The following is a 10,000-nucleotide window of genomic DNA, read 5'->3' on the forward strand; positions in this document are numbered from 1 at the left end:
TGAGCAGAAGATGTTGGCGAGATTAATGGGAAATCTAAATATGGGCACCAGAGTTTCAAAATGGAAAACTGGGTTAAAGGGGTATTTAAATATTTAAAGTGCCTATGACAGGTTTTTACGGTTTTCTAATTTTGACTTTATTTGGTGTAAAACAATGAAAAATCTGTAGAAAATGACAGGAAGTGACATCACACTAGGGACACTCATTCCAGTCAAAGTTTATGCATAATTTCCACCAAGAAACAGTTTTTTGACTCTAAAAAATTAAGTTGCTCTTGATTTGTCAAATAAAAAAAAAAGTGTGACATTAGTCACAAGTTTTTGCCCAGTGTTTGCTGGGTAATTTCCTGGTGCGATGTCATGAAGTACAAGCAGGAAGTGAAATTATAAACCTAAAAATGTGATATATTCTGTGATAACATTTTTTTTTGCAATATTTGAAATATATTTATCTGCATTGTAGTTCAATGAGTCGTCCGCCCTGTCAGAGGAACTTTAAGTACATTTCATTGCCCGCAGTCGATTCAGATTCATGTCTCGTTTACACCTCTTTCATGAAACACTTGTGGGTCATATATAACCTGCTGTGGAACTATTTTGGCTGAAGAAACAACAATGTATCCCCATCTTTACTGTTAGAAAGTATCAAAGTGGTCAAAAACCGGGACAACAGGGACCCGTCTTGTGTAAAACTGGGACAAATCTGCTGGGACATGGGACACAGGGCTCACAACTGGGAAGGGACGTCCAGGGTAAATAGGTACGTTGGGTTACCCTAAATCTAAAGCCAAATAAAAGACAAACTGCAGTGAATAAATTAATGAAAATAGTAATAAATATAGCCGCAAGCGGCAATGATCGGCCCTCGCCACGCCGCAAGAGGAGGGGGCGTGGCTAACGCGCCCCAATTGTCCTTTTATTACACCTACTGCTGAATCCATGACGCTGTCACATCTTCTCCCCTTTGTTTTACCATCAAAAAGACAGCACAGAGCAGAAACCATGACTCTTAGAATACAAATTTGTTAACTTTTGATGGTCCACCCCTGAAGATGAGTCTCACCAAATTTCTTGTTAATAGGGCGAACGCATCAGGAGGAGTTTGTGAAAGTATAAAGTGTAAACATGTTCTGGCGATTTCCCCATTGGAATAACATGGAGGTTTCTGTCATCGCCACGGCAAAGCCGTAACAATTATGACATGGGTCTCATTGACTTTTTTGATCGGGATGCCAAAATAAAATTTTGTGCCAAAATTCGTAAAATCTTGAAATATTTTATTTCACTTCAAGTAGGTTTAGGGCAAAGAGTTCAACAACTTCAAATTTGACGCAATTCTGACTTTATCTACGCAAACGGCAGCAAATTTAAAATTTGGGAAATTTCCTAAATTCTAGCTACAGTTTGCAGCTTCGCCGCACAGAGACCGTGACAGATATCAAAGTAATTTAAATAACTTTTGATGTCCCACTCCTCAACACTATTTCCACCAAATTTCAGCTTTTTCTGGCCAACGTCCTAGAAGAAGTTTGTAAAAGTAGAACATTTGGAAAAACTCCCGAGTCATGCTTAGAAAATTTTAATCCTATATGGCCGACATTTGGTTGGGCGGGCGGCGTTAATAAAAATTTTTTTACTTCTCTTGTCACCATCTACCTCTGCGTCAAATTTCATGATTCTACGATCAGATTTTTTTTTGTCATTTCCTATCTCGCAATGCATTTTTGGTACATTTGGGGGCGCTGACGCGCCAATTTTTTTTAATTTTAGAAAAAAGAGATTGCCAGAGACAATGTAGAGGGACACAATTTTTAGAGGTGTGCAAATTTTTGTGACTTTTCGTCAATGTTCACTGGGTGAAAAATAGGGGGGTTGGTCCCGAGAAGAAAGAAAGAACTCATAATATTCTGATGCGAAAACAATGTTTCCCATTTTTCAAATATCATAAACTATACATTTTCGGAAAGCGCTTGCGCTTTCCTACCTCATGGGTTGGGTCCCTGGTCACTGACGGGTACTTTTGTTAATTTTGAGTGGGCTCCGCCCACTTTGTGTTTTTGGCCCTCTATACAGTAATAATGTTCAATTTTTGCATTACATGCTTATATGCACGGAACATGCAAGAGATGGGGAACGTATTCGTGAGCTACGGGGCCTAACAATAATAATAGATCATAATAATAGCTTGGATTATATAGTTTGGACATGACAAGATGATAAAAAGTGTCTCTCTGATCTTCCTCCTCACATTGTAACTGAGTAATCCACAGAAAAGCTCTGGGTGAACATGGCCCTGACAAACCCTCCTGGATCAAGAGGATTTACAGCATTTCAGTATAATCCTTTTTCTCGTTCATTGTCCGAGATTGACGGACGTTTCTGACTTTTTTCATCTGCCTGATGGATGGCTGACCTGAAGTATAAACCTGCAGATCACAGGAGTACGAGGGCGTGTACCTGAAGTATAAACCTGCAGATCACAGGAGTACGAGGGCGTGTACCTGAAGTATAAACCTGCAGATCACAGGAGTACGAGGGCGTGTACCTGAAGTATAAACCTGCAGATCACAGGAGTACGAGGGCGTGTACCTGAAGTATAAACCTGCAGATCACAGGAGTACGAGGGCGTGTACCTGAAGTATAAACCTGCAGATCACAGGAGTACGAGGGCGTGTACCTGAAGTATAAACCTGCAGATCACAGGAGTACGAGGGCGTGTACCTGAAGTATAAACCTGCAGATCACAGGAGTACGAGGGCGTGTACCTGAAGTATAAACCTGCAGATCACAGGAGTACGAGGGCGTGTACCTGAAGTATAAACCTGCAGATCACAGGAGTACGAGGGCGTGTACCTGAAGTATAAACCTGCAGATCACAGGAGTACGAGGGCGTGTACCTGAAGTATAAACCTGCAGATCACAGGAGAACGAGGGCGTGTACCTGAAGTATAAACCTGCAGATCACAGGAGTACGAGGGCGTGTACCTGAAGTATAAACCTGCAGATCACAGGAGTACGAGGGCGTGTACGTCTCTTCTTGGTAAAGTCCGTTCAGGTCCTTTGAGGGCAGAGGGAGTGTGAGCTCGTCTGCAGCAGGCGCCACGGCAACAGGAGCCTGAGGGAGACGTAAGTTCACTGAAACACAAATGGGATCGATCATAAAGAGGTTGTCCATTTTACAAACGGATGCGGTCGATGTTATAGGAGGAGAAACTAGAGAGCCTGGAGATGGATTCCCTTTCGGAACTTATTAAGATGATAAAGATTTATAAGCAGCAGAGAACAGAAGAAGAAGAAGCATTAGCTGTTTCGACTGGACACTTTTATCTGTCTTTTCACTAATGAAGATGCTGTTGATTAGTTATAATACTTTGGAGAGCTTTGTCCAGAGCCAGCCCAGTGCCAGACCAGTGCCAGGCCAGAGCCAGACCAGTGCCAGACCAGTGCCAGACCAGTGCCAGACCAGAGCCAGACCAGTGCCAGACCAGTGCCAGACCAGTGCCAGACCAGAGCCAGACCAGTGCCAGACCAGTGCCAGACCAGTACCAGTACCAGAGCCAGGCCAGAGCCAGACCAGTGCCAGACCAGTGCCAGACCAGTGCCAGACCAGAGCCAGACCAGAGCCAGACCAGTGCCAGACCAGTGCCAGACCAGTACCAGACCAGTGCCAGACCAGTGCCAGACCAGTACCAGAGCCAGGCCAGAGCCAGACCAGTGCCAGACCAGAGCCAGACCAGTGCCAGACCAGAGCCAGACCAGTGCCAGACCAGAGCCAGACCAGTGCCAGACCAGAGCCAGACCAGTGCCAGACCAGAGCCAGACCAGTGCCAGACCAGAGCCAGACCAGTGCCAGACCAGTGCCAGACCAGAGCCAGACCAGTGCCAGACCAGTGCCAGACCAGAGCCAGACCAGAGCCAGACCAGTGCCAGACCAGTGCCAGACCAGTGCCAGACCAGTACCAGAGCCAGGCCAGAGCCAGACCAGTGCCAGACCAGAGCCAGACCAGTGCCAGACCAGTGCCAGACCAGTACCAGAGCCAGGCCAGAGCCAGACCAGTGCCAGACCAGTGCCAGACCAGTGCCAGACCAGAGCCAGACCAGTGCCAGACCAGTGCCAGACCAGTACCAGACCAGTGCCAGACCAGTGCCAGACCAGTACCAGAGCCAGGCCAGAGCCAGACCAGTGCCAGACCAGAGCCAGACCAGTGCCAGACCAGTGCCAGACCAGTGCCAGACCAGTGCCAGACCAGAGCCAGACCAGTGCCAGACCAGTGCCAGACCAGTACCAGTACCAGAGCCAGGCCAGAGCCAGACCAGTGCCAGACCAGTACCAGACCAGTGCCAGACCAGTGCCAGTGCCAGACCAGTACCAGAGCCAGGCCAGAGCCAGACCAGTGCCAGGCCAGTGCCAGACCAGTAATAGTACCAGAGCCAGGCCAGAGCCAGACCAGTGCCAGGCCAGTACCAGGCCAGTACCAGGCCAGTACCAGGCCAGTACCAGGCCAGAGCCAGACCAGTGCCAGACCAGTGCCAGACCAGTGCCAGACCAGTGCCAGACCAGTGCCATAGGTTAAATGTACACACTTTTGTCCGTGGGAAACGTGTCACACATTTAAAATACAAAACCCGAGTAGTAAAAGTGTTTCTTCTCACACTGTCACTTCCACCAGTGCTGCAGGATTTCACTCAGATACAGTAAACGCGGGTGAATGGGCGTGGACGTGAAATCGTGGCGTAGGAGCCGCTCTCAGAATGAGCCGTCACGTTTGATATCGAGCGCGAAACTGCGTCAGCGTCTGGCCCGGGAACTGTGTCAGAGGAAGTGGCTTTCATCTGCAAAGATCCACAGCGGTAACTCAGGCGCCGCGGCATCAGGCGCCGCGGCATCAGGCGCCGCGGCATCAGGCGCCGCGGCATCAGGGCCGCGGCATCAGGCGCCACATCCTGGACGCCGGGCGCTCACGCAAATGTCACAGGCCCGTCGACATCAAAGCCCCGGTGATTACAGAACGCTCGTGTCTGTAACCAGGGGCGACGGGGGATCAGGGCTGGCATCTGAGCCGAGCGACGTCACCGCCAAAAGGAATATGCCTGAGTTAAAGGTGCATGTTATCGCTTTAGCCGACATGTTCCGTGAAGGAGGACAACACGAGTGATTAAAGGGGTGTAGTGGTTCATAAAGTTGTTGTTGTGGTTGTCATGGTGGCGAAAAAGGGCGTGGTCACACTCACACAGATGACACGTTAGAACTGGGACTAAACCTGGACTAAACCTGAACTAAACCTGAACTAAACCTGGACTAAACCTGAACTAAACCTGGACTAAACCTGGACTAAACCTGAACTAAACCTGGACTAAACCTGGACTAAACCTGAACTAAACCTGGACTAAACCTGGACTAAACCTGAACTAAACCTGGACTAAACCTGGACTAAACCTGAACTAAACCTGGACTAAACCTGGACTAAACCTGAACTAAACCTGGACTAAACCTGGACTAAACTAGGTCTTGATCAGGACCAAACCAAAGTCTACATCCGGACTGAACCAAGTGTGAACGCAGAACAACATCACACTGGTTTAGAGAGACAATTAAAGCATGCTCCGCCCTTAATTAAAAACATTAAAGTGCCAATGACAGGTCGGACTAAAATGGAGTTAAGATAAATATATTAAAAATTTTGCTAAAAAAATATTTAAAAAAAAGATCCAGGAATAGCAAGCATTTTTTGTTGTATAAGTGCACTTCTTGTTTGTAATTGATGACATCACAGGAAATTAGGAAATTAGCATGCGACCACTGGGCCACAACGTATCTACTGTAAAACATTTAATTTATGTCACAAATAGAAATATATGGCAGCACATTTATTTTGTCGAATTATTGTTTAGGGGTCAAAAAAGTTATTTCTTTTGTGTAAATTATGCATAAACTTGGGATGGAATGGGCCTCCCCGGTGTGATGTCACTTCCTGTTATTTTTTACAGATTTTTCCACAGTTTCTCCATAAATAGCCACTTGATTGGTGTAAAACTATCATTTATAAACCTGTCACGGGCACTTTAAGAAAAACTTAATTGAAGTCATTTTAACTCTCGTGAACGTTCTTTTTCTGAGAGCGCTGCTGTGTTTGTGGGACTCACCTGGTCTGTACAGGCTGCGGCGTTTACTCCTCCAACAAAACAGAGCCAGAGCGAAGACCAGGGCAGAGGTCAGGACCAGCCCGACCCACAGACCGGCCGGCAGCGCCCAGGGACACGCTGGACACACCAGAAACCAGAGGGTCAGAATACAGCGTCAGAGGGTCAGAATACAGCGTCAGAGGGTGGGCCACGGTACAGGAGGGGTCACACATGGTCACAATGTTGGACAATTTGAGTCGACAGAAATGTTAAATGTTTAATTTAGTCGACTGAATCCATAAAAGTAAAAGTCTGTCAGAAAGTATATATTTTATTGTGTGTTTTTGTTTAAATTACGTATGACTTTTGATTTTATTTGGTGTGTTTATACCTGTTGTACATATAAATGATAGTTTTACACCAATCAAGTAGATATTTGTGGAGAAAATGTTGAAAAATCTATACAAAATGACAGGAAGTGACATCACACTCGTTCCAGTCAAAGTTTGTGCATAATTTACACAAAGAAACGACTATAACAACTATAATTCAACAAAATAAAGTCGCTTTCACATATGTTTATTTGTCCCAAAAAAATGGTGGCATTAGATTTTGCCCAGTGGTTGCTGGGTAATTTCCTAGTGTGATGTCATCAATTACAAACAGGAAGTGAAATTACAAACCTAAAAAATGTGCTATTTTGTGTTAGCATTTAAAAAAAAATTCTAAATATATTTATCTTAACTGCATTTTAGTTCAATGAGTCGTCCGGCCTGTAGGGGGCGCTTTAAAGAGTAAAGTGAGAGCACAGGATGACCTAACGTCTGAGTCATTAGTCAGTCACAGTTTTTGTTGAAACTGTATGTAATTTCGGTCATAGTTTCAGTCATTATGAACACTATTTTAATCAGCAAACATATGAGGTCGAGGAAAACCATGATAACACATTTTGGTAGATGAACCGAACACTCGGACGACCTTTGAACCCGTTTCCTCCGCAGCGATGACTGAAACTCACATATTTTAACGGCGCCGCAGACGGCATCAGTCGTCGCGTTGCCTGGACTTTTTAACTCCCTCCCGTCTTCACATCTAAAACACACGAAAGCAGATGAGTTTTCAAACACATTTAAAGGGCGCGGTCGCTGAGAGAAGGAGGCGGACCTGGTGTGGGGTCGACATGGAGAGGCGTGGTCCGACACGCCGCTGAAGGTGCCGCCCTCACACGGGGAACAGACGATGTCGTTTGTCCGCGACGCTGCGAGAAAAAGGCAAAAGAACGTGACTTGGAAGGTGCCACAGTCGGACCAGTGCTGCCACGGCAACACACGGAGAAGTGACGTTTGTTCTCACGCAACGTGGAACAGTAAGGCCACAGTTATTTTATGACTTGGTTTACGGATTTTTAAATGAAATATATTGAACAGGCGGACGAAATATAAATATAATTTCAATTTCAAACGATTTTTTCGTCTGGGTTTACCCAAAATACACCATGGAAGGAGAGGGGAGTAGATGAAGCGTGTTTTGCATCAGTAGAACAGACTCTTCTAAGTGTGCACTCTCTCAATCATCTAAGTGCGGCGGATCCATAAACCAAGTAATAAAATAACCCCGGCCTAAACCGTGATATTCAAACTACTTTATACCACGGACACAATAACTTTAAAGCCGGATAATCGCAGGAAACTCTCTTCTAAATGTATAGTATTGTAAAAAACATGAGCTACATTAAATAAATAGCAAAAAAAATCACTTATTTAGTGTCTAAATTAGTCTAATTAATCACTGAAGTTACTTATTTGATCTTCGACAGCTCAAATCTCATCAAAAATCCTCACTTATTCAAAACATATTTACCCACGATAAGTTTTTAGCTCCAAAGATATTACTCCAGCCATTATTCATTGTACGGTAAGTGGTTATGATCATGAGGACAGGCGGCAGGGGGCCTCGTCTGACCCGGTGAAGGATATTTCTGTTTCTCATTGTGTTGAAGACAGAAGAGATTTCCTCCAGTCTCAGTCGTCGTCGGAAGCTGAGTCATCGTTATTCTGTGTTAGACCTTCAGAGAATCATTTGTTTTCATTCTGTCACACTTTTGGCCATAACTCTCTCCGTTTCACTCATTGTGCTTCTTCCTGCCTTTTATGTTCCGTTTCTTCTGAAATGTATCTTTAACCAGCGATTTCCGGTTCAGCTCCAGTGAAGTGGAAGTGGCCAAACAATGGTCTGAACGGCAGGAAACATCTAAAGTGGTTAAAATGGCTCTAAATCAGAACATTGATCATATTTTGACAGTAGTGAATTCAAATATTATTAAATCATTATTATTCATCTCACATTAATATGATAATAATAGAAGATATGCTGTTTTCCTTTTTGAATGAATATTTCCTGTTATAATGCAACACTTGCTCCCTGCAGATGTTATAGTTTTGCATCAAATGTTCCACTATATGACATTAAACTAACGAAGACAGACCAGGCCGAGTTACAGCTCAGATCAAGAAGAATGCATGTAAACAACTGTACTTTAACAATAAAAGACAGTTTAGTTCAGTTTAATGCCATATTGTGGGACATGTAATGACATCTAAGTTACACCGTGCACCTCTCAGGGCAGATTATTTACCTTGTGACATTAGACAAATCTATCGATGCCAGTCAGGATCTAAAATGTTATTGATTTCTGTCAAGGTCGTATGATGCTACAGTAGACTGAGGGGAGGTTATATCTTAAACCACTAATACTATTAACAAAGTTTATTTTATTAGATGAACAAAAATGGCCTACATTTTAATTCTTGTTTTATCAATCTATTTAATATAATGCATTTTATTCATTTTTATTCATTTTATTGTATTATTATAATTTTTTGTAATTTTTTTTGTTATATAATATAATGTAATATATATATATATATTTTTACAAGCAATGACTATTCTCTAAAGCACGGTTTCCTGAAATAAAAATACAACCCCGTGCCCATGTACCTTGAGTGGTGACCCCGTGCCCATGTACCTTGAGTGGTGACCCCGTGCCCATGTACCTTGAGTGGTGACCCCGTGCCCATGTACCTTGAGTGATGACCCCGTGCCCATGTACCTTGAGTGGTGACCCCGTGCCCATGTACCTTGAGTGGTGACCCCGTGCCCATGTACCTTGAGTGGTGACCCCGTGCCCATGTACCTTGAGTGGTGACCCCGTGCCCATGTACCTTGAGTGGTGACCCCGTGCCCATGTACCTTGAGTGGTGACCCCGTGCCCATGTACCTTGAGTGGTGACCCCGTGCCCATGTACCTTGAGTGGTGACCCCGTGCCCATGTACCTTGAGTGGTGACCCCGTGCCCATGTACCTTGAGTGGTGACCCCGTGCCCATGTACCTTGAGTGATGACCCCGTGCCCATGTACCTTGAGTGGTGACCCCGTGCCCATGTACCTTGAGTGGTGACCCCGTGCCCATGTACCTTGAGTGGTGACCCCGTGCCCATGTACCTTGAGTGGTGACCCCGTGCCCATGTACCTTGAGTGGTGACCCCGTGCCCATGTACCTTGAGTGGTGACCCCGTGCCCATGTACCTTGAGTGGTGACCCCGTGCCCATGTACCTTGAGTGGTGACCCCGTGCCCATGTACCTTGAGTGGTGACCCCGTGCCCATGTACCTTGAGTGGTGACCCCGTGCCCATGTACCTTGAGTGGTGACCCCGTGCCCATGTACCTTGAGTGGTGACCCCGTGCCCATGTACCTTGAGTGGTGACCCCGTGCCCATGTACCTTGAGTGGTGACCCCGTGCCCCGCCGGGCAGAGCGTCACCTGGCGACAGTGCTCACAGCCGGAGTCGCTGCAGTAATACCCGTCCACACACTGGC

The 10,000-nt window shown here is 45.5% G+C and overlaps 1 protein-coding gene across 1 annotated transcript in view; it reads right to left on the reverse strand.

Annotated features, from left to right (window-relative positions):
- The window catches only part of LOC140374573 (tumor necrosis factor receptor superfamily member 3), a 16,349-nt gene that overhangs the window by 878 nt on the left and 5,471 nt on the right, over positions 1-10,000 (reverse strand). Inside the window, exons 3-11 of the mRNA XM_072461509.1 lie at positions 9,905-10,000; positions 7,288-7,381; positions 7,142-7,215; positions 6,145-6,261; positions 2,986-3,135; positions 2,854-2,910; positions 2,722-2,778; positions 2,590-2,646; positions 2,458-2,514 (exon numbers count right to left, since the gene is read on the reverse strand). The exon at positions 9,905-10,000 is cut by the window's right edge and continues 51 nt beyond it. Coding sequence (XP_072317610.1) covers positions 2,458-2,514; positions 2,590-2,646; positions 2,722-2,778; positions 2,854-2,910; positions 2,986-3,135; positions 6,145-6,261; positions 7,142-7,215; positions 7,288-7,381; positions 9,905-10,000 — 759 coding nt within the window. The remainder of the gene's footprint in view (positions 1-2,457; positions 2,515-2,589; positions 2,647-2,721; positions 2,779-2,853; positions 2,911-2,985; positions 3,136-6,144; positions 6,262-7,141; positions 7,216-7,287; positions 7,382-9,904) is intronic.

This window comes from Eucyclogobius newberryi, unplaced genomic scaffold (genome assembly GCF_026437365.1).
Source record: "Eucyclogobius newberryi isolate DKJ021-1_F unplaced genomic scaffold, fEucNew1.0.hap1 SCAF_3, whole genome shotgun sequence".
NCBI lineage: Eukaryota > Metazoa > Chordata > Actinopteri > Gobiiformes > Gobiidae > Eucyclogobius > Eucyclogobius newberryi.